Below are 27572 nucleotides of genomic sequence, written 5' to 3'. Positions count from 1 at the left end.
GAACTATTCTCTCATGAATTGTTATCCATAGAATGAATTTGGGCTACCTCCCTCATGTCACCTGTCTTTTAGCATGAGGGCTGTTTGAAGAATAGGTGGGGGTGTAATTCTTATCAAATAGTACCATAGAACTAGTTAGAGAATTTTGTCTGGACCCTTTCTTTGTATGACAGCCTGTTGTACATTGGTTAAACATTAATTGGAGACATCTTAAAAGACTTTTGTTCTTTTCTGCCTTTGATGTTTCATTTAGCTTTTTGGAGAGTCACATTGCTTTTTTGTTGGACTGAAGGAAAGGATTTTAAATGATTATATTGACTTAGATCTGAATCATCTAAAATTAGTTTCCCTAGACCAACCAAAATATAGTTGTAATTTTGGACTGAGTTTGGCCTTCTGCCCATAGGCTAGTGGGTACAGTTGTATCTGTGGGATGTTTTATATATATATATATGCCTTCCAGAATTGGCTAGATTTAATGAAGGCTTTTCTTTTGATTTCTTTCTCCTTTAGGACATGTGAATATGAAATTTGCCATAGTTAATTTGGTGGGTAGCAATAAAACCAAATATCTGTGTCCTTTTTTCGTCTGTGTTGAAAATGAGGCTTATTTCTGTAAGTTTTAAAATAATCTTTTTCTTACAAATTTTACCTGATATTAACAAAACTGTATGAGTGCTTGTAATTTACACAGTAGTTTCTTCATAGCAAGTCATCTGACCTAGACTGTCAAGGAAGTTAACTACTAGAGATGGAAGGTAGAACTCACTGATTTTGGTTACACTGGTGTTTTCATTACTATTCATTTCTCTTTGAACAGGTCATTCCTTTCAACAGCTGTTGATGCAATTCAGGAACATACTCTTTTACTGAGCAATTGTCATAAGTGCCAAGGGGTAGGAAAGTGAAATCCCAGATTAATGATAGCCATGTTGTATTGTTTAATAGGCAGTGAAATCAACTGTGCAGACCATCACTGTTGGAGGCGTGAGCACATCACAATTTAAGACAATTATTCCTCTGGCAACTGCTCCCAATGTCCAGCAGATTCAAGTGCCTGGAAGCAAGTTTCATTATGTCCGACTTGTTACTGCCACAACAGCCAGTAGCTCAACCCAGCCAGTTAGTCAGAATCCCAGTACAAACACTCAGCCTCTCCAGCAAGGTTGGTAACCGTTTTTTTTAAAAAACACTAATGAATGTTTTAAACCTTATCATAGGAAGTGATCCTTTTCTTGCTGAAATCCTGATTAAGCAGGCATTTCAGCTGAGAGTTTGAATCAGCAGCTGTTGCAGAAGGCAGTGAAATAGAATATATCCCAGTTGTATATAACTATAGTATTTTGTTCTGCTAGAAACTGATACATAGTGTGCTGTAATACCAGATGATTATTTATCAGTTTGTGGGTAGCCATTTGATTGCTGATTTAAAAACCTACCATTATGCCAGTGGGATTGATTTAAAGGGAACCCAATTATTTATAATCTTTTTTACTAAATGACAAAGCTGTCTACACAGGGTTTGGGGTCAGTTGAAATGACAAGTAGGCAAGGTATAAATGATTAGTATGTACTTCATCCTTTATGTACTTTGAATTGATAATGAAAATCAGTTAAAATGTTATTTTGCTCAATTGTGTTTTTCCTGGCAAGTATTCCTGTTAGTAGTCCTACTTCTGTTTGTACTTAATCCTTCCAGCTGCCTGATGTCCATACACAGATTCACACATATAACCTTTATCCACATTTATCTACTTGTTAAGAAATTGAAACTGAAAGGATCAGGACAGCTTATATTTAGGGTCTAATTTTTTTCCTTGGACGATCACTGCATATTCCATCAGTGTCAAATGGCAGGTGAATGATGTGTTGTTTATTGGATGTAGCTAGACGGATTAAAGACCATTTGTTTGCTCCTTCATTTTTATTAAGGGATCAGAGGGTTGGAGCTGTCCATTGCTAATAGCTCGTTCATGTAAGTCTAAGGGAAAGTGGAAGAAAAAACTTGTTTTATAAATTACTGATGGGAGAAAATGGAAGATGCATTAGGGAAATAGTATTTCGGTGTGTATTCTATTAAAATTAGACACCTCAAGTAATTATGTTTTCTGTTCTGTCTTTAAACTGATTATGAAAGAAAGTCTTCTATAATTATAGTGTTCTTAATGAGAGGAAAAATGACATTTGCATGTACTGGTGACTAAAGGAGTCAAGTTTATATTCTCTCATTACTTAGGAAGTGCTGCTCAGTGCTACAGTTTTCTTAGATATCATAACGATATAAAGCAGTCACTAGATACAGTTGGTTATATTTTATGTTTGTGTGTTTGTATGTATGCAAATATGCTGAGCTTCCACTTCTAGTGTGACTTAACACTGATTGATTCGTCATCGAGAATAAGTCTTTGTTGTGAGCAGAAGAGGAAGCTGAAGATCTAGGAAGAGTAGAGGAATGAGTTGGGTGTTTCATAATTCTGGTGTGTGTACTGGTTCCTTCTTTCCCCACCTACATCTGTCTCTCTGCTTCCCTCTGCTTCTCTGTTCTTTGCCTCCTTGCGGTTCCGCACCCCTCCTCCTTCCCCACAGCTTCCTTTTTTGCTTACCTTCAGTCTCTCTCTCTGTCCCCTCCCCCCATGTCCTTCACATCTGTCTATTCCCTCTTCCCCACTACTTGCATACATATGCCACCCATGATGTTTCCCTTCTGTTCACCCAGTTTTCCTCTTTTTGTCTTTCTCTCCTATCCCATGGAAGATCTGGGTGTATGTAAAAGATATTATTTCATAGGAATAACGAATTAATGCCTCTGTTTTCCTTAGAGATATACTAAATAGTTACTCCAGTTCTTGAAACATGCTAAAATCTTTCTAAAGGCTGGATTCCCTATGAGGGATTTACTTAAAAGCCAAAGGGAACTGGGCTCATCTTGTTCATTTTCCCATCAAAGCCATACCAGTAGTCAAAGGTTCTGCCATGTTAATTGCTGGCTGGATGGCAGATAGCACAATAGAAGGACCCAGAAGATTGCTTGATTAATTAACCTCTTTAAAATATAATCTACAGTCTTGGTGAGGGAGGAAATCAACTTAAGAAACTAAAAGCCCTCAAAGCAGGTATGGTTTCTGAAGTTTTGAAGGAGACTATTTTAAAAGGATTCTTCAGAATTCCTATTGAAGACCAAAACATTAAAGATTATGCCAACTTCTGTGGAAGCTGCAGTAGGGATAATGTGGGACCAAGCTCAAAAGTTGAGGAGGAGAAACCTCGACTGTTGACTAAGACGTGTGACGTCAGTATGACCATCCCCACCGTGTATATTTGATCATGTTCTTTTTTTCTAGCCACTATGTTTTCTGTTTTCTCCATTCTCCAGATTTTCAGTCAAAACCCAGCATGCAGATGCCAAGCTAATGTAAACCTAGAGATCCCACGTTTTCCAGCTGTGTGTGTGTACATGTGTGCATGCTAGTGTGTGCATGCATGTGTGTGTGCACACGTGGGGACACTCCCGCTGTCCTAATCCAAATGAGATACACTCACGTCTCCCGTGGGAGGTGAATAAGGGCAAGATGCACACTCCTTCCCCGTCATCTCACAGCCCACCAGGAGAGTTCCTGCATTTCTGTGCACTTGCCCCCAAATCACTGCTGGCACACTCATGGAGCAGTGACCAGCGTCGCCTTTTCAAGGAACAGGTGGTGTAGAGAGCCCCCTCTTCAATGTCCCAGGCATGAATTCAGGCTTTTAATTTCTTTTTAATTCATCTTTTAATTCTTCATAGTATCGCTGAGACCAGTCTAACCTGTATTAAAATCAAATCAGAATAGGAAACAGTTTCAATTCGGGTGTCAGGTGTCACTGCTCCTGTAATTCATGGTCATACACTTTTTTCATATAGCAACTTTTTCGAGATACAAATCAGATCTACCATAGGATTGATCCTTATGTTAAACACGGGGCAGTTTAGTGATGTTTAGTATATTCAGAGACAGCGCAGCCCCCCGGCACTGACCGCGCACTCTTTCTGGAGGTCTCTCCCTTTTCCACCTCCCCCCTCCTCCCTAGTTTGTTACCTTGCTGAGGAGGCCTGCGCCCTTTCAGATCAGAGTACTCTCTCTCGTCTCGTGTTCTTCCAGGGCTCTCAACTTTTGTCTTCAGCCATCAACCCTTCCATCCCGACCAAAAGTAAAAAAGACAAAAACAAAGAAAACCCTCTTAACATTGTTAACAGCCTTTCTGTTCAAGGACGTCTGTTCTTTACTGTTCAGAACAGTTTGTCTCAGTGTCCACAGCAGTTTATTATCTCAGCCTCTCTCATCGCAGGCCCTAGGTCTTTGGTGTAAGTAAGACCTGAAGGATGTCTTCTCAGGTCCCTCCTGTAGACTGTGGGAGTGGCAGCAGGCTTGATTGGAACTTGTGCGCCTTCTGATCCAAACATACAGGTCTAGGGCCAGCCTGTCTCCTGAATTTCATCATCTCACGCCACTGCTCCATGTCGGCTTTCATTTTCCCTTCCGGTCAGCGCATCCTTGAATGTTTCGTGCTAATGGCCACCATTTTCCCTTTCACTTGAGGGTTCCAGGACGGCTGACTCTTCTTCCCTTGTGCTTACACCTTTCTCCATCCTTTCCCTGCCACCCTGACTTTTCAGCTCTTCCCTCCTTTCCATTCCCAGTGCCATCACCCCAGGTCAGGCTCTCGTTCTGTACTCGTCTAACTTCCTTTGTTCCTCACAGCTCTGTTGGGTTTTACATGCTGCTGCCATGAACAGCTTCCCTTTGTGCTCTTCCAGTAGTGTTTCTTTACATCACAATGCTCAGAAACTTCTGATTGCCTACTGAATTAAAAATACAGATGACGTATATAGATCTGTGCCCTGACATTCAAAACCTTCAACAAAACAGCCAGAGTCAGGTGCCTTTTTTTTTTTTTTTTGCCAGCACTAGACTACTTTTAGAAGGAAATGGCAACCCACTCCAGTGTTCTTGCCTGGAGAATCCCAGGGACAGGGGAGCCTGGTGGGCTGCCATCTCGGGGGTTGCACAGAGTCTGACATAACTGAAGCGACTTAGCAGCAGCAGCAGCAACCTACTTTTAACCCCTAGTCCCAGCCAGACTTGTCTGTTTCCAAGCATTTTGTGAAGAGAAGCTTCAAATGTGAAGCTTTCCAGCATCAGGCCCCCCACTTGTCAGGCTTTGCCTCTGCGGTGACCTCCCTCCTCCAGTCTTCGTGCCCGCCCTGCAGCCTGGCCTTCGGTCAGGACCCATCTCAGGCTCCGTCCTCCAGTCTGCATGCCCGCCCTACAGCCTGGCCATTGGTCAGGACCCATCTCAGCCTCCATCCTCCAGTCTGCGTGCCCTCCCTGCAGCCTGGCCGACGGTCAGGACCCATCTCAGGCTCTGTCCTTCATAGGATGCAGCTCCTCCTGTTCCCATCCCCTGCCAGGCATATGTATGTTCCGTCTCCTCTGGACTCCCATGGTGCTGTCTCTTTTTTAAAATTAATTTTTATTTTATTTGAGTACTTGTCTAATCTGTTCTGCTTGAATGTAATAATCTCTTTGAGCAAGTGTCTTGTACTGTAGTTTCCCTGGAACACTGTCCACAATGACATTTGTGTAGTAACAAGGGTTGTAACGACACCAGTAACAATAATGGCTACTAACATGTATTGAGCACTTGATGTTTGTTGAGCACTGTTCTAATAAATTTTCATGAATTAACATATTTAATCCTCTTACCCTGTAAAGGAGATACTACCCTACACTGCAGGCAAGGATACAGCAAAGAGAACTTAAGTAGTGAGAAAGCAGCAGGATTGGGGTTTGAACCCCCCAATCTTGACTTATGACTTAGGAGACTGTGTTCACTTTTTTAAATTATTTTTTTACTGAAGTGTAGTTGAACTAAGGGGATGATATTATTAACCTTCCTGCTATACTGCCTTTTAGTAGTACTCTGTAAATAATGAATTGTACAAGAATGATATTTTCTCTGGCTTGAATATAAACACAGAGATAGAAATAGATAGAACAGCATGGTAACCCACGCTCCCGAATGGCAGTTTTTAATTTATGCATCATTTCATCTGACTGGATTTAGTAGTGAATCTACATAGCCTCTGAATACAGGCTGAAATATTTTCAGAATATCTTAAACGACAGACAATCCCTCATAAAGCAGGCAGACTAGAGCTATCTTAGATGTAAGTTCCCCAGTACATGGGTTAAAGAATTTTGAAAATAACTCTCTTGGTTAAAGATTCTTCCAAATAGGAAACCAGTGGAATTATTTAAGCTTTTTCATGAGGATATTCTGAAGGAACTAAGTGTCTTAAATGTTTTAAACAACTATTTTCTGTAAATAAACTGTCCTTTTCCTCCCTCCTTTTTACAAAGCTAAACCAGTTGTTGTTAACACCACCCCAGTGCGGATGTCCGTCCCACTCGTCTCAGCGCAGACAGTCAAACAAGTGAGTGTCACGCCACTTCTCTCAGTCTCTCCCAAACAGAAGGTTACCTCTAGAATTGAAAGTTAAGAAAAGATTTATTTATGTATTTTTATTAAAGCAGAGTTGATATACAATATTATATGTTACAGGTATACAGTATAGTGATTCACAGTTTGTAATAGTATACTCCATTTCTAGTTACTATAAAATGTTGGGTATATTCCCTGTGTTGTACAATATACCCTTGTAGCTTATTTCTGTATAATGGTTTGGACCTTTTAATTCCCTAAGTCTAAGAGATTTCAACTGAATTGAGAAGCTATGAAATTTATTTTTGTGGTTCCTGATACACTGCCTTTCTTTGTAGGTTGTTCCAAAACCGATCAATCCAACTTCTCAGATAGTCACCACCAGCCAGCCACAGCAGCGGCTCATCATGCCTGCCACCCCACTGCCACAAATCCAGCCAAACCTCACGAACCTGCCACCCGGCACTGTGCTGGCACCAGCTCCAGGAACAGGGAATGTGGGCTACGCAGTGCTTCCTGCTCAGTACGTGACTCAGGTATGGGCAGAAAATCCAGTCACTGCATTTCAAAAAGCTTATGTGTGCATGTGTGCTCAGTCGACTATTTGCGACCCCATGGACTGTAGCCCTCCAGGCTTCCCTGTCCATGGGATTCTCCAGGTGAGAATACTGGAGTGGGTTGTCATTTCCTACTACACGGGATCTTCTCAACCCAGGGACTGAACCCACATCTCCTGCATTGGCAGGCAGGTTCTTTACCCCTGTGCCACCTGGGAAGTCTCCTTGGAAAGGTTAATCAGGTCTAAGATGTCTAGCACTGTCACATTCTAAAACTACTCAAAAACATGTAACTCAGTGTTGAAGACTCTTCCCAAAACCTTGACATGTTAATAAAAATTTCCAAGTTTATTTTTATATATCTTTAGCATTTAGATATGTACAACACAAGTCTGGTATACAAGCTCCTGATTTGTATACAAGTTTGGAGCTGAGAACAGTTTGGTGGGAGGGCAAGATCATGTAGATACAAGAGAAAGTAGGTTGAGTCAAGATGAGCCGTCCCAGTGAGTTTAGAAAGGGCTGTGACTGTAATGAGTAAGATGCCACTGACTTGTTCTTAGAAAGTAAACTGTGAGATGTGTCTCCAGGTGACGTATCTGGTAGCTGTCTGTCCAGACCTGGTCCTCTTTAGGTGACAGCTGTAGATGACGTCTGGTTATCTTTGGCATCAGAGCCACATTGTCTAGTCAGCTGGCTTTCATTAGGACTGCTGCTTTCTAGGAAGCAGATAGAAGTTTTCCTTCTCGTGTAAGAATCAATCCCTGGTATCTCAGATGGTAAAGAACCTGCCTGCAGTTGAGGAGACTCAGGTTCTATCTCTGGGTTAGGAGGATCCTCTGGAGAAGTGAGTGGCAACCCAGTCCAGTATTCTTGCCTGGAGAATTCCATGGACGGAGGAACCTGGTGGGCTACAGTCCATAGGGTCACAAAGAGTCAGACATAACACAGCAGTTAACACTTTTACTCTTCTAAAGTAAACAGCTTACTTTTCTAAGCTGTTGTTCAGTTTTGATGTACTCAGATTATGAGAGAGAGAGGCAGATTTTTCTGTGTACTTTAAAGAAATGTACTTTGGAGTATAATATCTGGGTACTGGTTGAAAAAATTAGTGTTCAGTATTTTTATCATTAGCATCTCTTTTCTTAGAATGAGTATGAAATAGAAACTTAATTATTATGCATATAACTTCTCATTTCTGTAACTTGTGATAAATGACCCCCGTTTATTTGCAAGTAGACACATTGCATTTTTCTTGCCGATACATGTTACTATAGTATTTTCAGGACATTCACTGAGAATTTTCTAATTTTGATACAATTATTCCTCTGTGAAAGAATTTCTCCCATTTGTGCCCTGTAGTACTTTAAAATGTTCACATTGTTTTTTACCTCTGGTATTACTTTTGGGTCTTTAAAAGAGCTCCATGAGGTAGTAAGTATTTTTGTATGAAATTTTCCATTCTGTTATTCCTATTTTAAGAGGTGATTTTGTGCTTCTTCCCCATCATTATATTTAGGAATATTGTCCATTTTTGTAAACAGGGTCTGAAATTACCTTTCTTTATATGTAGCTCCAGCAGTCTTCCTATGTGTCTATAGCAAGCAACTCCAACTTTACAGGAACACCTGGTATCCAGACCCAGGCAAGGCTTCCGTTCAATGGGTGAGTGAGTTATTTGAATATGTTTTAAGTTGTTGCATCAGGTTAAATGCCACGTGAAATAGCCATACATATTTCAAAATACATGTATTTGATTTTTCTCCCCTCAAAGCCATGTGAGCATGCCCCTGCAGTACTTTTTATTTTGTAATACTTTAAACAGAAAAGTTGCAGGAATAGTCAGAGAACTCCCAAATTATCTTTTACTCCCAGTTACCAATTCAGCGCAGGTGTTTTGTTATTTTCTGTCCATTTTCTCTATCTCCTCCTGAATATGTCTTAAAAATGATATTACCTAGTTTTTAAATTATTGTTTAGAGCCTTGCTTTGGCAGGTTTTTTTTTTTTTTAATCCATTAATTGCTGTCTTTATAATATTGGTTGAGAAGCTTAAGTTACATGGAACCAATCTTCCCCTTCTCTCCCCTCCTGAACTCCAACCTCACACACCCTTTTCTACTTACTACATTTTATAATTGAATCTCAAAAGAGTTTAGGAGATTTCAACTTTAGTTCTCTTAGAAGAGAGTACTTTTTGTGGATTGTTCTTTAGAAACTGTTGATAGGAAGTTATCAAGTTTTAGTCCATATCTTGGTTTTACCTTTCTTTTCACATTACTACTTGCTTTTTGAATTTAATGTATATGGAACAACATAGCAAACTTTTATTAGAGGTGGATATATTTGTTAAAACTTTATTTTAGGAGGAATTTACAGGTTAGACACTTTTATAATTTTACATAGTTACCTTCGATTAATTAAAATGTGTATTTTTGTGTGTGTCTCTATAGCATAATCCCATCAGAGTCTGCTAGTCGGCCCAGAAAGCCTTGTAATTGTACGAAATCGCTGTGTTTGAAATTGTAAGTCTTTTTGCTACTGTTTCCTCATTTGATACAACTGAAAATGCTTTAAAAAATAAATGGAGCTAACAAAATTCTTAACAGACCGATTTCGTAAGTCCTAAGTAAACAGACAAGTGAATGCTGGAACACGTACGATAGTGTACAGACACTCTGAGTTGGCAAGAGAGCAGCAGTTTTAGGGTCTCTGCCACAGGGGAGGTACAGCAGCATGAGACAGACGTGGTCTCTGTCCTTACTAGTCAGTTTGAACTTACTAGGACCTTTGTGTTTGGTCTCCTAAGTGAGATGGTACTCTTGAGTAGTCTTTTAAATTGCTGATTAATTTGCTTGTTAGTACTGAACTAAGAGATTGGACATGAAACAGTTAAATAAAATGCAGTGGTCTTATGAGGGTTTAGAATCCAAAGAAACATGACAGTAGTTCAAGTGAGCAGGTTCCACTAATAGAATTTAGCCCATGTTTTTCCTTTTTGTGATTTTGAAATAACTTACTTTTGAGTGCATAAAGTCACATAGCTCTTGTGTTGACAGCTGTTACTACTAGAACTAAGTCTATAAACCAAAATTGTAGAGGTCAGGGGCTTTACCTTTGAGCCCTGTCTTGTAGTTGACAATCAGTGTATGTTGTCAACTCTGTAAGTAAGTGGCTCAGAGTACATTTCTAAAATGCTTTACTGCATGTATAGTGTTACTAAATAAGATAATTTCTAGCTTTGTGTTTCTTTAAACAATGACTTTTTATGTGACTTATGCTAATTTTTATATTCCAGATATTGTGATTGCTTTGCAAATGGTGAATTTTGCAACAACTGCAATTGTACTAATTGTTATAATAACTTGGAACATGAAAATGAAAGGCAAAAAGCAATAAAGGTGATTATTTTTTATTTCTTTTATCTGACAAGTTTCCCGTTTCACCTGTTTTTTGTTGAGCTCAAGTATTTTACAAAGGAAGTTAATTCCCTTTGCAGAGTTGAAGTTTAATCTGCTGTGATTTAACATGGCTTGATATTTGATCTGTTTTGATAGGCATGCCTTGACAGAAATCCAGAAGCTTTTAAGCCTAAGATAGGGAAAGGGAAGGAGGGAGAATCTGATCGACGTCACAGCAAAGGATGTAACTGCAAACGATCAGGATGTCTTAAGAACTACTGTGAATGCTATGAGGTGAGATGGGTTGGGAAAAATGATCTAACCATCTTTTGAAAATAACTTTAGAAAGGGCATACAAAAAAATTTACTGTGGGACTTAACCTGGCGATCCAGTGGTTAAGACTCTGTGCTTCCACTGCAGGGGACGCAGGTTCGAATCCTGGTCGGGGAACTAGGATCCCGCATGCCTCACAGCACAGCCAAAAAAAAAAAAAAAGTTTATTTGTAAATTGGGAAATTACTTTGCTTTTGCAGTTGGAAAATACTGCACTGGAAAAGTCAGCCTTAATTTGAGGAAGACCTGCCTTCTAGCTTCCCAAGCAGGACTTCAGAGGAACAGCACCTTCATTTTGTCATTACAGTTTGGGGTCTCATTGGCAGCTTTATAAGCTCATAACTTCTTGGACCTGGAAGTATGCAAACCATAGTACCAGTTTATGGATTTTCAATAAAAATAACATCAAAGTGGATTGAAAACTCTGTAGTAGTGGTTCTTCACTGAGGGGTCTTACTACACAGTTTCTCCCCCAGAAATTTTTTGGGAAAATATGTGGATAACAAAATAACCTGCATTCCAGGGTGCAATCCTGAAAGTGTAGTCTTATCCTGCCCCAAATGCCACTAGTACCCTGTTGAAGAACTCTGTAGAAAACGAAATTCTATTAGGAGGTTTGCCTTGTGAGCATAAAAGTAGTTACGGAGGAACATGTAGTTGCTGGATAAGACTACTGAACTACTGAAGGGTTTGGGGCATCCAGAGGGGAATGTAGGGTGGGAGAGGTATTCATAATAAAAACAGCATCTGTGAAATCCCTTTAATGTGATATTCTGTGTGTGTGTGTTTGCATAAGTGGGAAGTCACCAACGTGTTCATGGTGATTTGATTGAGGTGGCTATATTATGGATTATCTTTATTTTTTAATATTGTAATATATCACTCATATTTTTTAGAATGAATATACGTTATTCATGTCAGGAGGAAAATCTATATAGTGAGGGGAAACTTGGTATGGAAGGCCTCAAGCCAGCATAGGATAGCCACTCAGAACGGCCAACAATACTGGACCCGTCTACATGCAGCGCTGGCCCGCTGGGTGTTGCTAGCAAGAGGTGTTTCCATTTTATCTTCCGTCAGTTGACCAGCTAACTCTGTCTGTTGACTTGGTCACGGAATCTACTGTGGTTATGTCCTGTGGTTTTTGTTTTGTTTTTATTGGCGTTCAGTTGCTTTACAAGGTTGTGTTCGTTTCTACAGTACAGCAAAGTGGAATGAGCTGTAATACGTATACATGTACCCCCGCCCTTTGCCACCACAGAGCACTGAGTAGAGTTCCCTGTGCTGGACAGTTGGTTCTCATTATCTTTGTGTTTTGATTTGGAAGCTTTTCTTTTGTAAATCTTTTAGGCAAAAATAATGTGTTCCTCAATATGCAAGTGTATTGGCTGTAAGAATTTTGAAGAAAGCCCAGAAAGAAAGACACTGATGCACTTGGCAGATGCAGCTGAAGTAAGGGTGCAGCAGCAAACAGCAGCGAAGACCAAGTTATCCTCTCAAATTTCAGACTTGCTGACCAGGCCAGCACCAGCTTTGAATAGCGGAGGAGGAAAGTAAGTTGACATTTTAATAGCTTTTTATGGTATGATATATTCATTTCTGATAAAGTTTCTCTTGGGGGGCAGAATTGGGCTCATATTTTTGGTTCTTGCAAACCTGACTTTTCTGTTTTCTACCATTAATTACTTGTGAAGGAATATAAAAGTAACAGAAAAATCACTGTCATATATAGTTGTAAAATGCTCAGTAAAGTTTTAGGTCACTGGGCTTATTAATTGGATTTCTTCCTACTAAGATGAGGTAATTATGTAATTTGACAAACTCTGAAGAAAAACAAAATTTTTGTATCTCTTACTGGTTTCCATCTTTCTTCCCATTCTTACCTTCTCTTGCCTTTCCCGTGCCCCCCTGGCACTTTGCCCACCTCATTGGAGCCCCTCACATACTGTATTGTTGAAGCTTCTTTTCCTAGACTGCCGAGCTCTGGAGCAGGAAAGCTGGAGCCTTACAGTCGGGCCGACCTGAGTTTTAGAGTTACCGGTGTGCTCGTGATTTGTGACTTTGACAGGCACTTCATCTCTCTGAGCCTCACCTCAGTTTTCTTATCTTTACCATCACCCCTTTCATGTGGCCGTGAGGAGTCAAGGAAAGTTTGGCAGGGCCCAGTGCAACAGTCTGGAGAAGGACATGGCACCCCACTCCAGTACTCTTGCCTGGAAAATCCCATGGACGGAGGGGCCTGGTAGGCTGCAGTCCATGGGGTCGCAAAGAGTCGGACACGACTGAGCGACTTCACTTCATTTTTCACTTTCACTTTTCACTTTCATGCATTGGAGCAGGAAATGGCAACCTACTCCAGTATTCTTGCCTGGAGAATCCCAGGGACAGAGGAGCCTGCTGGCTGCTGTCTATGGGGTTGCACAGAGCCGGACACGACTGAAGTGACTTAGCAGCAGTAGCAGTGCAACAATCTTCTGACTTGAATTTGTATGAGTCTGTAAGAGGTTAATTTGAGGAATTACTAAATGGAATGAGCCTTGCAAATGGTATTTTATTTAAAATGCCTAAGCTGAAATAAGATCCAATTTATAAAACTTATAAAAGTAAGGCTTTTTTTTTTTTTTTTTTTAAAGTAAGGCTTTTGTACAAAACATTTTGGATATTAATTCTAGAGAACTCTTATTACTGGCCTATAATCAGCAAGAGGTTCTGGGACTGACTGAAGGAGAAACGGGCAGACACCTTCATGAGAGGAGCCACAGGGGGTCCTTTCTGGTCCCAGTATACCTTCAGATGATTAAATCTAATCGCCTGTTAGCCGCTCAGTCGTGCCAACTCTGTGTACTCCATGGGCGGCAGGCCACCAGGCTCCTCTGTCCATGGGATTCTCCGGGCAAGAATACTAGAGTGGGTAGCCTTTCTCTTCTCCAGGGGATCTTCCCAACCCAGGATTGAACCCAGTCTCCTGCATGGCAGGCAGATTCTTTACCACTGAGCCACCAGGGAAGCCCAATCTAATATCTATGTGGAGATGAAAGATAATGTTACGCTAAAACATTTACAAGTAATTTTTCAACTCTGAAAAGTGTTTGTTATTATGAAGTGTGAAAGAACACAAAATTATACACTATAATCAAAACTTAAGTATAGAGACTTCCCCAGTAGTCCAGTGGTTATGACTTCATGCTTCCAATATAGGGGGCAAGGGTTCAATCCCTGGTCAGGGAACGGAGATCCCATGCAGCACAGCCAAAAGAAAAACACCAAGTATAAGACAAACTGTATTAAAAAAGCCCTGCTAGCATGTTAATAGGCTTTTGTCTTTGAGTGGCAAAAATTTGAATTTTTTTCTTTCCATTTACTCTCCATAGTTTCCAAATACTATATAATGAATGCTACTATTATACATGATTACTTATACAATATTATTATATTAACTTTAATATTTTAAGATTATATTTTCTAATTTAAAATTTGAAGTTTTTATATTTTAATGTTTTATATTAAAAAAATTTCCATGCAAGTGTGTAGCAGCTGAAATCCTGTTACCCTGTCTTGTCCTAGTGGGGCTTCATTTCTGACTTCATTCATTTGGTGGGCCCTTTGATCAGTGACCGCTCGCTTACAGGTTGTTTAGTGGTTAGAGCAGGTTACCTGATTTTAGTCTCTTAGGCTTTAAGACTTGGTTCCACATAGCTAGCCTCGGGATGGATTCCTCTGAGTTAATACTCAGTAATTTAGGTCTTTATGACTGAAACTTGCTGTACAGAACAGCATCTGTGTCCCCATTGTTTTGTTTTCGTTATGGAATAATGGAAACTTTTGGTGTGGTTTTTTTACAAAAACACTATAAGGGCCTATAGGAAAGTGCTTTATTTTGTGTTGTCCAGGAAATGACAGTGCTTTCAGTTTCCAACATTACACATTTCATTCATTGAGCAGATATCCGTGGAGTGTCTTTTTGTGTCAGGCACTGCTCTCAGAAGTGCAGAAACAAGAGTAAGTAAAACTAAAACTGCACTCAGAGCTTACATTCCTGAATCAGGAGGACTTCTGTTATAGCAGTAGCCCGTCAACATGTAGAATTACATCATTCAGTTAACCAGGTAATCTTGTCTAGGTCAACGTATTTTATATCAAATGTTATATTTTAAAAATGTGACATTCTTTGGGATGTGCTTGTGTTCATGGCACGAACTGTGATGTTCACTGTGCCAGCTGAATCATGAAAATGTAGACAAGTTGTCCAGGTGAATGTCAGCCACTTCTGCCGATATTCAACACCACCATCATCTCTCTCTTTCTCAAAAATCATTGCAGGTTGCCATTTACGTTTGTCACTAAAGAAGTAGCTGAAGCCACGTGTAATTGCCTTCTTGCCCAGGCGGAGCAGGCAGACAAGAAGGGAAAATCAAAGGCAGCTGCTGAACGGATGATACTTGAGGAATTTGGGCGATGCTTAATGAGTGTCATCAACTCTGCAGGAAAAGCAAAAAGTGACCCTTGTGCCATGAATTGCTAACTCTTGCACAAAAAAACTGCTAAATGGAACTGTACAGAAAATTGAAGGTTCAGGGACACTTGATTTTTCTGGAAATAGCTTGATAATTATTGTATTGTTAATTCAGTCCTTGAGACCTGAAATTATATTGATGGAGAAGAAATTTTAAAGGAGGAAATTAGTACATTTAAAATCTTAGTTAAATCTTCTTATGCCCCTTCTAAATTCAATTTTTCTTCATTGTATTATATAGGTTTTTAATTTGCTTGGGTTTCTTAAGAACTAGATGTTCTATCCTTCTGATTCTATTGACAAGGAACATTTATAAATTACTATTATATAATTTATAATGTATGGCGTTGTATGACTTTATTCCAGTACAAAAGCCAAAGTAGTACTGGTATTACCCAGTTATTCTTTGGTACTAGCAGATAGAATGTCTATATAAACAAATTTTTATGAAATATATTCAAATGACATTTTGTGTTTAGAAAAGGACTATCTTTTTAAGAAAAATCAACTTTTTAGGGTGAATCCTGGAATAACATCCTGTTGTCAACTTTGGGAATTGTCAGAAGGGGAAATCATTTATAGGCACACTTTTAAAATAAAAAAGTTATTTTGCTTTTTTAAAAAACATAAAAGTGTTAAAGGACAGAAAATAATTCTCAAAAGATGGACAATTTGTTTCTGCAATAAGGAGTGACTAAGAAAAGTTCTGAGATGTTTCCATTTTCTTTGAGAGAGGCGGTATGTATTTGAAATAATAAATTGTCAGTGATTAAGGGGTACTATTAAAATGAACGGTGCATATGAATAGAAGTAAACATATTTTTATTATGTAGTGATAAAGTAGAACCTTACATAATTATCAGGTATGAAATTTGGCTTGGATGGAGAAATAAAGGGTATTGAAGCTCTAAGAGATGAATTTAGAGGATTTTTCATCTATACATACAGTTCTCTTTAGAGACTTTTGAACTATGAGGTTTCAAACCAATGTATGGCTCTTCCTTGATTTACTGAAAGGGGCCTCCTAACAGAGCTTTCAGAATTATAGTGGGGTTTCTTTTTATAAGGGAAGCTTAATATGGCGTTATTTTTAGCCAGTGATTTGGTAAGCCTACAGTATGAGTGTTTTCATATAATTGCTAAAATAACATAAATCATTTTCAATAATTCAGAATTCAAAAGCTTTATGAATTTAACAGCCCATTATAATAGGACTCTGGATTTTATGATGAGAAAAAACCATGTTGGAATTCAGACATTTTATTAGGTACCTTAATGCTCAGTAATTAGTAGTATATGATTATTACATTTCCTACAAGGAATCTATAGTTGTATGTATTAAGTGTGTATATATGTTCATATGAACATGCAAGATATAGGCAATAGAAATTAAGTAATCCAAAAGAAGATTCCGTTATTAAGTATCTTCCTTTTGAAATCTGGATTTATAAAGTCATAGTGCAGTAACTTTAAATGTAGATAGTGCCGACATCCTTAGCACCTCACTCTAGTATGTTTAATTAAAATTTGTATAAATGTAAATTAGTGTAAGAGGATAAAGTAATATCTAATCAAGTTATTTTTCAAAAGATAACAATACCTTTTTGGTCCACACCTAAACTGTGTTCATTTTGTACATATTCTGTGTTTAATTCTAATTGCACCTTTGTGATGTGTATTTATATACAGTGTGCATAATATGGTTGTGAAATTTGGATTACAATTGTAGATTATGTATGATGGCATTGCTTGAGAATGTTTTGCTTGTAAAAATTTGAAGGTGCAATCAAATGCTACTAGTTTTTCTGATTTTCAAGAAGCTATCTAAAGTATTAAGCCTTTTCCTTCCTGTGTAGTACTTACTAAACAACTTTTTGTATTTAGGCATTTGCATCAAATTGCTGAACAAGATTAATATCCACATTAGTTCAACAATTTTAAAAGACTATTTGGGGAGGGTTGGGTATATAATTTTTTAGCTCTATTTACATCCCAAAGTAGAAAGATAAAATTTATATTTACTAGAGCTATTCAAAGAATACACTTTTCTATATTGTAAAAACAGGAACAGCAAAGTAAATCATACAGAAAATAAACATTTATACTATTCTGTAAAAAAAAGGTTTTGCATTTTTTTCTTTAATACTACCACTTTTAACTATTGAACATGCAAGAAACCTTTAAAAATATCTGATATTAAATAAACTTGACATTACTTCTGAAGGTACACAACTGAAAGATAAATCTATCATTTTGCCCAATTATCATGAACATAAATTGCTGTGAAATGAGAGTATCTTATTTCCACTCTTCTTTTAAGTAGAAACTCAATCTACTCTTTCCTCTTCATGTTTGATGTTCTTATGGAGAGCACCTTTCTTAATTTCCTTTTCTCAAGAACTGCAGGTCTCACCTCTGGACTGTATGGGAAAACAGAAACTTAATGTTGCAGGTAATAAAACAAGCTGAGCAGTGACACTGCAGGACAGACAGCTGCTTTAGCCTCCCTGTTTTCTGATACGGACAACTGCCATTTTCTCAGTCTTATGTAAAATGTGAATAAAAATACCTTTAGAAAAGTTTTCTATTTTTATTGTTTTATAACACAAATAACTAAGATGATGAATACTTGTTATGTAAATACAGCTTCAAACCAGGACCTCCAGCCCTGTGATCGTACTGCATCCTTAAGTATTAATCCTTAAGTATTAATATTTTATATAGGAATTCTGGAGCAGCAGCTTAAAGGAGAGGGAAGTCAATCAGCTAAGAAGCCTTTATTACTATAGTTACTTTTCATTATGTTAATACTTAGGATTTTTTTTTTCTTGTTAGGGCTTCTTTAATGCACATTTTTCCCCTTACCTATAGACCAAATGTGAACTTTTTTAATCCAAGTAATTTTATAAAATACTAAGTTTTAAAGGCTTTAATTAAAACTTTATTTTGCATTTAAGGCATTTTTAGTTTCAAAAAGTATATTCAGAGTAATGTTTATTATAAGGCCACAGACTTCAATGTAACTATAATTTAGTGAAACAGTGACATTTTATTTTCTTGGGCTTCAAAATCATTGCGGATGGTGACTGCAGCCATGAATTTAAAAGATGCTTGCTCCTTGGAAGAAAAGCTATGACAAACCTAGACAGCACATTCGAAAGCAGAGACATCACTTTGCCGACAAAGGTCTGTATAGTCAAAGCTATGGTTTTTCCAGTAGTCATGTACAGATGTGAGAGTTGGACCATAAAGAAGGCTGAGTGCCGAAAAATTGATACTTTCAAACTGTGGTGCCAGAGAAAACTCTTGAGAATCCTTTGGACAGCAAGGAGATCAAACCAGTCAATCCCAAAGGAAGTCAACCCTGAATATTCATTGGAAGGACTGAAGTTGAAGCTACAGTACTTTGGCCTCCTGGTGCAAAGAGTCAACTTAGGAAAGACCTTGTTGCTGGGAAAGATCAAAGGCAGGAGAGGGGATGACAGGATGAGATGGTTGGATGGCATCACCGACTCAATGGACATGAGTCTGAACAAGCTCCGGGAGATGGTGAAGGACAGGAAAGCCTGGCGTGCTGCAGTCCATGGGTTGGACACGACTTAGCGACTGAACAACAGAAAAATCTGACAGTAAATAAAAAGAATACATTGTGAACAGGTTGGGTTTACCCCAGAAATAAAAGGTTGACCCAACATTCAAAGAAATCAGTGTGGTTCAGTGTATCAGCATACAAAAGAAAAACAATCATCTCAAAAACTGCGGAAAACCACCTTTTGACTATACCAACTACTACTAGATTACATGCTTTAAAAGGGTGAATACTATGGTATGTAAATTAGAGCTCAAAAATGTTCCCCCTGAAACGAGCAGAAAAATCATCTGAGAAAGTTCTAACACCCATTTATGGTTTAAAAAAATTCTTCCGCAATTTAGGAATAGAAAATATCCTCAACCAAAAAGCCTACAACTAACATCACATGAATGGTGAAGACTGTGTTTCCCCCTAAGATTGGGAACAAAACACTCCTGTTCTGTGTTGTGTTTGGGTCACTGTACAATAAGATTTTCTTTTTTTTACAAAACGGCCATAGATTGGGAATGAATAAATATGCCAGTGTCTATTTGTGGATGGTGTGATGTGATTGCCTATATAAGAAAAGTCAAAGGGTCTTAATAAAAAGGTACTAGGATTAACAAGTGCATTTAGCAATATTAGTTTGCAAAAAAGTATATTTCTACATAGTAGCAATGAACATTTAGAAACTGAAATTCTAAAATTACCATTTATAGCAGCACCACAAAACATGAAACGTAACAAAAATATGTACAAGATCTGTATGTGAAACAAAAACATTGATTAAAAAATTGAAGATCTTCTATATATATATAATTTTCATGGTTTGGAAGTCAATATTAAGATATCATTTCTCCTCAGCCTATAGATTCAACATAACTCCAGTCAGAATCCCATAAGTAGAGTTTTTGTAAAAACAAGCTGATTATAAAACTTACATGGGAAGGTACAACTAGAATAGCCAAACATTTTTTATGAAAGAACGAAGTTGGAAGACTCCTACCTGACTTCAAGAATTATATAAGGCTAATCAAGGTAATGTGGTATTGATGAAAGACCCATGGATCAAGGCAACAGAATACAGAGCCCAGAAATAGATTAATATTTATGTGGTCAATTTTTGACAAGGGATCAAAGGTAATTTACTGGAAAAGAACAGTCCTTTTAACAAATGGTGCCGGGATACCATCAGTATGTAAAAATATGAACTACCACACACGAAAGTCAACCAAAAATGGATCATAACCTAAATGCAAAACCTAAAACTGGAAAATATCTACAAGAAAACATAGGAAGAAAAATCTGTGACTGGTTTAGACAAATTTCTTAGATAAGAAACTAAGAAGTGTGATCCCTAGAAAAATCAATAAATTAGACTTACTAAAATTAATGTCTGTTCTTCAAAACATACTAAAAAAGTAAAAGCCACATCGTAACCTTTAAAAATTGTGAACCACTCATTATGCTATACACTTGCAACTTACACTGTACAACTTTACCTCAATCAAATTTTAAAAGCCATAAACTGGGAGAAGGTATTTGCAAGATACATCTAATAATGTACTTTTATCCAGAATACTTAACTTACTGTTTTTATTTAACTGTTTTCAGTAAGAAAACAATCAACCTTCCTTAAAATAGAGGCAAAAGACTTGAACAGACATTTCACCTAAGACGACAGTGACTGGCAGATAAACCTATGAAAAGATGTTCAGCATCATTAGTCATTAGAAAAAGAAATGAAAGCCACAATGAAATATGGCACACCCATTAGAACAGCTGATTCAAAACAGAACCCTGACAATACCAAGTGTTGGGGAGAAAGTAGAGGAACTAGAACTTTTCATGTATTTCTGGTTAATGTACTGTATGGTACATCACAGCAAAAAATAGTTTGTTACAATGTAAAATATCCATTCATGAGTTGGACATTTGGACTTTGTCACTTTTTAGCTATTTCAATGCTGCTATGAAATTTGTACATTCCTTTGGGTATATGCCCATTGGTAGAATTGCTGGGTCATTTGGCAAAGAACTGCTAGGCTGTTTTCCAAAGTGTGTGCATTCCTACCAACAGCGTATGAGGGTTCCAGTTCCTCCACATTCTTGCCAACACCTGTTATCTTGTCTATTTTATTACAGCCATCCCAGTGAGTGTGAAGTGATATCTCGTTGTGGTTTTGATTTGCATTTCCCAAAAGGCTAATGATGTTGAGCACATATTCATGTATATCTCTTTTGAAGAATAACTTCGTATTCTTTACCCATTTAAAAAATTGCGGTTTTATCCTTTATTATTGAGTTCTTTGTATACTCAGATACAAGTGCTTTACCAGACACATGATTTGGAAAATGTTTCTATAGCTTGTCCTTTACTTTCTTGATGGGTGTCCTTTAAAGCACAAAGTTTTCAGTTTTGATGAAGTTTTTGCTTGTACTTTTGGTGTCCTAAGAAGCTATTGCCGAATCCGAGTCTCCACTATTTTATTCTAAGAGTTGTTTTACCTCTTCCATTTGTATCTTTGCTCCATTTAGAGTTAACATGTTGCATGTGTATATCCAGTTATTCCAGCACTATTTGTTGAAAGTAGGAAGGATACATTTCTGAACATTTGTTTTCTCTGAAGAGAAAGAACAAGGGTGCTGAGTAGAAACTGTAAACTATTAATTACCCTAATCAAGTATGGACAGAAAGTTCACTGTGAAGCATATCATATCACGTAAATCTGACATCAGACTTGGAACACTGCACTAAGGCAAGAACAACTAACTGAGCTAATGGCAGTGATGGAAAAATTCTTGTCTTCAGCGTTTGTCCAGTTTATACCCAGCACTTAAATAAATGCAAAGCACTATTTTAATAAATTACACAAGACATGGGTCAGATGTAACAGCAGAGAACATAAGACACTACAGATACGAACCTAGCTTTAAGTTAAAATAAGTACAAAACTTGACTTTATATAAGCAATAAGTTAAAGGTGGTGACATAAACAGGCTTCCTTTAAATAAGATTTATCCTGGTGCATCTAAACTCATTCTAGTGCAAACAAAACAAAACCCACAGTATTCAGACTCCTTAGTAATATCTCCTTATAAAATGCAGTACAGGACAGTTCTGGTTACAGTTCAAAACTGAAGCCTTTGAGGTAGACCCAGCAGAAATATATCAAAATATACTATTTATGGGGAACTTCGATGAATAAAACAAGTTTTATCTGTCCTTAATCTTTTACAACTTTGTCTTCATATTAACTGTAGTCTATGAATATTAATGACAATAAGAGATACTTTACATAGGTGAATAATGTTTGTGTTCATTTTTTTTTTCCCCATTAAAATACCCCCATTTCTGGAAGTACATATAACTATATGTTATCCTATTTTGTCTTTTCAGATCTGGATACGAGAGAGAAAATTGTTCTTAGTATGTTTCCATCTTCAGATTATTTAAGCTTCTCCCAAATTTCTGAAAAATCTCATTATGTGATTAAGACAAACTTTTTCATACTCTCCCAACTGACCATTTTTTCCCCAACTGATTTATCACATGATATGAAACAACCTTATTGCAAACTGAAAATGTTTCATCATTATCCTCTTCAGAAGAAGTTGAGAAAAGGCTTCTTTGCGTTCTCTGGTGAGCACTGTGCTCCTCCAATAGGAGTCAAGTACCCACTCTATTATTCAAAGTAGTATGAAGTCCAGACAAATGGGCTGTGAAAACTGCGTCACCTGCATACTCCCCAGACAACATTTGCGAGCTTGGCTGTAGCACAAGGAATCGTCCGTTTCAGGGCTCGTGTTTGTTTACCTTCTGCCTAATAGAGTTTAATTATTTCTATTTAAAGGTACCCCAGCAAAAGGATTTTTGTAGTGTTTGGTATTTAACTTGGCCTAATTTTCATGTGTAAGTAAACTATATTCACAGTTTGATAGGTATTCTGTTAACAGTCTTCTTTTTTTTTTCAAGTGTTATTCTTAAGAGTTGTAGACCAAATCTCTTTCTGGGAATGTAGTCTTTATAAAAGGAGTCAATGTTTTAGTGACTCCTTTGTCATTATTCTTTTTAAAACTTGTATTGGAGGATAATTGTGTTACAATATTGTGCTTGTTTCTGCCATTCTCACTTGTTTTTAAAGTATGTCCAGTTGAATTACTCAGTTGGATAGTCGTAAATTCAAACACAGCACCTGTTGGCTAGTGTTCTTACTGACTTCTCGCTTTTTACGTTTTAGGTAACTCTGAAATGCTTGCAAGCCCTACCAAATTCCATGCAGATTTGATAACGTGCATAACAGAAATTCCTAAGACACAGACACAAACTTGTCCACTGTGCAGAATTTGTAAAATATTGTCAGTTGAATTTTAAAATAAATGTTGACCAATTATTTTTAATAAAAATGTTAATATATTTTAGGTCCTTCATTTGAATGTCTGTCTATTGTTCTTTAGCAAATGCCTGAATTTATTGGTATTGGCAAAACTTGAACATCTGTAATTCTGTGAAGATGACCAGTGTTTCCTTGACAAAGTTTTCAACTCAATTCTTTCTGAGTGGTGTTTTAAGGAGTACTGAGTTATATCTTTAGCTCTGATCTTTAAGAAACAGATTATGATATTCTTCAGTAACTTTACAAAGTGATTGATGGCATATACTTCTCCATCAAAGAGATGCTCATCTAACTCTACAAAAAGATAAATATGCCCAGAAAGCTCATATAGTATTTTCTGTTGAAGGTAATATTCCCTCTGTTTGGGAAGCAGTGGTTCATGAACTGTTGGTTTTGAATGGGTTCTCACAACTCGCTCACAAGTATTTATGACTCGGCACAAACTTTCAGAAGGGAAATGCACACCATTCTCCTTTTTAACACATAACAGGGATCCAATTTTAGAGGCTTTGAGATCCGATGCATACAGCGCACTGAGGCAGTCCTCGCATGTTAAAAGAGCTGATAACTTATTGGCAATATAACCAGCGCAAGAGGTGAGATTTCGCCTATGAACTGACAGGTCTAGTAAGGCCTCGCTCAGCAAACAGTCAGACCAGTCTGGGCAAATATCCTCTTTGTAAAAAAGACTCTCTATAACGCTGACACCATACTCACGCTGAACTGTCCCAAGGGCCAGGTCTGTCCTTCGAGCAATTGAAATGTCAAGGCTGCTTACTTCACTTAGAAAGACCTCATCTTGTAATCTGTGTCTGGTCTCCAAATTATGGTAAGCTTTCTGGAATGCCATGCAGGTAGGGTTAGAAGTGGTTACTGATACCTGTCTGAGCATCTTTAGAAATAATTCCAGATGATCCTGACTGAATTTGTACATCAGGAGATAGGGGAAAGGCATGACTTTGGGGAAAACATAATTTTGGTAGAGCCATTTTAAGCTCTCGGCATTAAGCAAAAATCCCAGGAATCCCAGTTTTCGCTTACCTTTAAGGATTTGATTATTGCTAGTGTCAGATAATGTAACAAAAATAGTCTTGGCTTCAGTTAACACATGGTTGATTTTATTAAAAGTTTCAGGTAATAGAGGTCCTTTAAATCCCTTTCCATAAAAGTTCCTACTATTAAAAATGTCAAACAGATTGTTAATTAAGCGTAAGAAGTGGATGGTACCAACACAGTTCTGAAAAGAAGGCAGGCCTAATGATAGCAAACATTCTAATGCCCTGACCACACTCTCACTGAAGACTTGGGCGGCACAATTCGTTTTCAGTATGTGGTTCTTCAGATTTGCAAGTTTTCTTGGGATTCTCTCCATATGTGATAATTCCTGTTCCTCTAGTGCTGCTAACTCCACGAGGTGCTGCCAATGAGCTGTGCCGTTGATAAACTGAATGCTTTGGAAATTCTGAAATGCATTTCTTATTAATTTAAGCAAGTGGCAAGAATCAAAGAAGTAGGCAATCTGTTGGCTGGAAGATGAAGGATGCTGAAATGTACACTTCGTGTTGTCTCCGTCAAGATGTATCCCCAGGGCCTTTGCCATCTGAACACTGTGAGCTGAGGCATCAGACGTGACAGCCAGCACTGTGATCCCTATGTCACTTAGTCTGCCAATTGTCAGACGAAGCAGCTGAGCTTGCAAATATCCAGAGGCCCTGTTTACAAAAAAATAACCAAGAGGTGTACTCCAGTGACCAGAAATACCCACTGCCATGAGCAAAATAGTTTCTGAGGCAAGTGGCATTTCATCAGCATCAAGTGTGCCAAGACCGAAGTCCATAAAGCCTTGCAGATGGTGACCGCTGGGGTCCCACTGGAGCTGCTGCGTGAGAGACAGACCTTTAATCACCAGTGAACAAGACTGATACCGCTGGTCTCCATTCTCTACTTTTTGCTGAAGAAAAGAAAAAATGTTGCTGTTGAAACCTGGACCAGGTTTGCATTTGGACAGCCATCTAGAAAATGTAAAAGATGAAAAATAATAAGACACAGAAGAAGAGGGACTTTCCTGGTGGTCTAGTGGCTAAGACTCCCTGCTCCGAGTGTAGGGGGCCTGGGTTTGATCCCTGGTCAGGGAACTGATCCCACGTGCTGCAGCTAAGACCTGGTGCAGCCAAATATTTTTTAAAAAACCACTAATGAAGACATTAAAAAGGGGGAAATGCCTTAAATGGTTCTAAAGTAGCCTCAACTCCCTGTTGAAATAAAGGCAAGTAGCCAAATTGTACTGACACTTTCAAGCATACATTCCTATTGTGACCATAAAACAGTAAGATAATGGAGAAACTAGAGTGTGTACACTCAGTTGCTCAGTTGTGTCCAACTTTGCAACCCAATGGACAGGCAACTCTGTCTACGAAATTTTCCAGGCAAGAATAATGGAGTGGGTTGCCATTTCCTCCTCCAGGGGATTTTCCCGACCCAGGGATCGAACCAGCATCTGTTGCATCTCCTGAACTGGGCAGGCGGATTCTTTACCACTGTGCCACCTGGGAAGCCCCAGTAGAGAAACTTAAAAAAAAAAAAATAGCATTTTTAAGACGCAAACATACCACAAAATAATTTTAAACTTACTCACTTAAGTGTACAAATCAATTACCTAGTTTGTTCTAATCGATGTGTTTATAATTTAGATGATAAACCAGCCTTACCTGTATATTCATTGAAATGAAAATTGTAGAGGGAGAAGAAAACTTTGAGAAATCTAGTACATCTACCCCATTTTATAGATGAGGAGATAGTGAGGCAGCTGCTGTGCTGTGCTGAGTTGCTCAATCGTGTCCAACTCTTTGCAACCCCATGAACTGTGGCCCGCCAGGCACCTCTGTCCATGGGGATTCTCCAGGCAAGAATACTGGAATGGGTTGCCATGCCCTCCTCCAGGGGATCTACCCAACCCAGGGATTGAACTCAGAGGGATAGGGTAAGATGCCTGGCCCGTGCTGTGCTGCTGGTCATGCACAAACAGGAAACTCAGCTTTCCTGAGACCCTCGTTCAGTGCTTTCCTGACTGTCTTTACAGTCAAAGAATTATGCCCTTTGGGACAATTAAGTGTCTGTTTGCTCCCAACAAAAGTACCTATACTATGATATTTATCTTGGGAGTTTGGTTTTTTTTTTATTTATCTTAGGCTGCACTGGTCTTCGCTGCTTCCCAAGGGCTTTCTCTAGTTGCAGAGTAGGGGCTACTCCTTGTTGCGCCGCATGGGCTTCTCATTGTGGTGGCTTCTCTTGTTGCAGAGCACCAGCTCTAGGTGCATATGTGTTCAGTGGTTGTGGACACAGGCTTAGTCACCCTGCAGCATGGGGGATCTTCCTGGACCAGGGATCGTATCCATGTCCCCTGCACTGGCAGGCAAATTCTTAACCACTGGACCACCAGGGAAGTCTTTTACAGTTTCCTTGACCTTCCCAGGCTGCTGCTAATTGTCTCCTATTAGTGATTGTCACTAACTGACAGAATTCTTCTCATCAGTTCTATTTTACTCTAATTTGCTACAGATGGCAACGGCACCCCACTCCAGTACTCTTGCCTGGAAAATCCCATGGACGGAGGAGCCTTGTAGGCTGCAGTCCATGGGGTCGCAGAGAGTCGGACATGACTGAGCGACTTCACTTTCACTTTTCAGTTTCATGCATTGGAGAAGGAAATGGCAACCCACTCCAGTGTTCTTGCCTGGAGAATCCCAGGGACAGGGGAGCCTGGTGGGCTGCCGTCTATGGGGTCGCACAGAGTCAGACACGACTGAAGCGAGAGCAGCAGCAGCAGCAGCAGGAAAGGAAGTAGTCAAGTTTAGTAACTGTCTAAAATAAGACTAAATCGATTCTGAGGTAGACTGAAGTGTCTGTCTTTGCTGAAGTTTACTTTTATAACTCTCAAATGACGTTTTTTAGGTTGAATTTCTGATTTGGGGGCTATATCCTAGGTTGCCAAGATTATTTCCTAGACTAGCCCATCTCTAATTGAAATTTTAAAGTATGTTTCCATAAGTATTTCAGGACAGAGCTTTCCAAGTATTTTGCTGCAATCTGAAAGTTAGTTGCTCAGTCATGTGTGACTCATTGTGACCCCATGGACTGTAGCCCTCCAGACTCCTCTGTCCACAGACTTCTCCAGGCAAGAATACTGGAGTGGGTAGACATTCCCTTCTCCAGGGGATCTTCCCGACCCAGGGATCAAACCCAGGTCCCCTACATTGCAGGTAGATTGCTGCAACCCAGAATTTTCATAAATAGAATTTACCTTTATTATATGCCATATCC

General features: G+C 38.6%; 2 protein-coding genes across 12 annotated transcripts in view; one reads left to right on the top strand and one right to left on the bottom strand.

Annotated features, from left to right (window-relative positions):
* LIN54 (lin-54 DREAM MuvB core complex component) overlaps positions 1–17864 on the top strand; it is a 64750-nt gene extending 46886 nt beyond the window's left edge. For 10 of the 11 annotated variants that reach the window (XM_061420654.1, XM_061420648.1, XM_061420659.1 and 7 more), the window contains 9 exons: positions 949–1165; positions 6399–6472; positions 6819–7016; positions 8611–8702; positions 9490–9561; positions 10335–10437; positions 10594–10731; positions 12122–12324; positions 15092–17864. In XM_061420654.1, coding sequence (XP_061276638.1) covers positions 949–1165; positions 6399–6472; positions 6819–7016; positions 8611–8702; positions 9490–9561; positions 10335–10437; positions 10594–10731; positions 12122–12324; positions 15092–15293 — 1299 coding nt within the window. In that variant the 3' untranslated portion in view covers positions 15294–17864. The remainder of the gene's footprint in view (positions 1–948; positions 1166–6398; positions 6473–6818; positions 7017–8610; positions 8703–9489; positions 9562–10334; positions 10438–10593; positions 10732–12121; positions 12325–15091) is intronic. The other variant, XM_061420656.1, reaches the window with a different exon arrangement.
* The window catches only part of THAP9 (THAP domain containing 9), a 29217-nt gene continuing 16274 nt past the window's right edge, over positions 14630–27572 (bottom strand). The window contains exon 5 of the mRNA XM_061420647.1: positions 14630–25264. Coding sequence (XP_061276631.1) covers positions 23284–25264 — 1981 coding nt within the window. The 3' untranslated portion in view covers positions 14630–23283. The remainder of the gene's footprint in view (positions 25265–27572) is intronic.

The sequence above is a fragment of the Bos javanicus genome, chromosome 6 (assembly GCF_032452875.1).
Source record: "Bos javanicus breed banteng chromosome 6, ARS-OSU_banteng_1.0, whole genome shotgun sequence".
In the NCBI taxonomy this organism is placed as follows: domain Eukaryota; kingdom Metazoa; phylum Chordata; class Mammalia; order Artiodactyla; family Bovidae; genus Bos; species Bos javanicus.
This window is presented reverse-complemented; position numbering and strand designations above follow the sequence as displayed.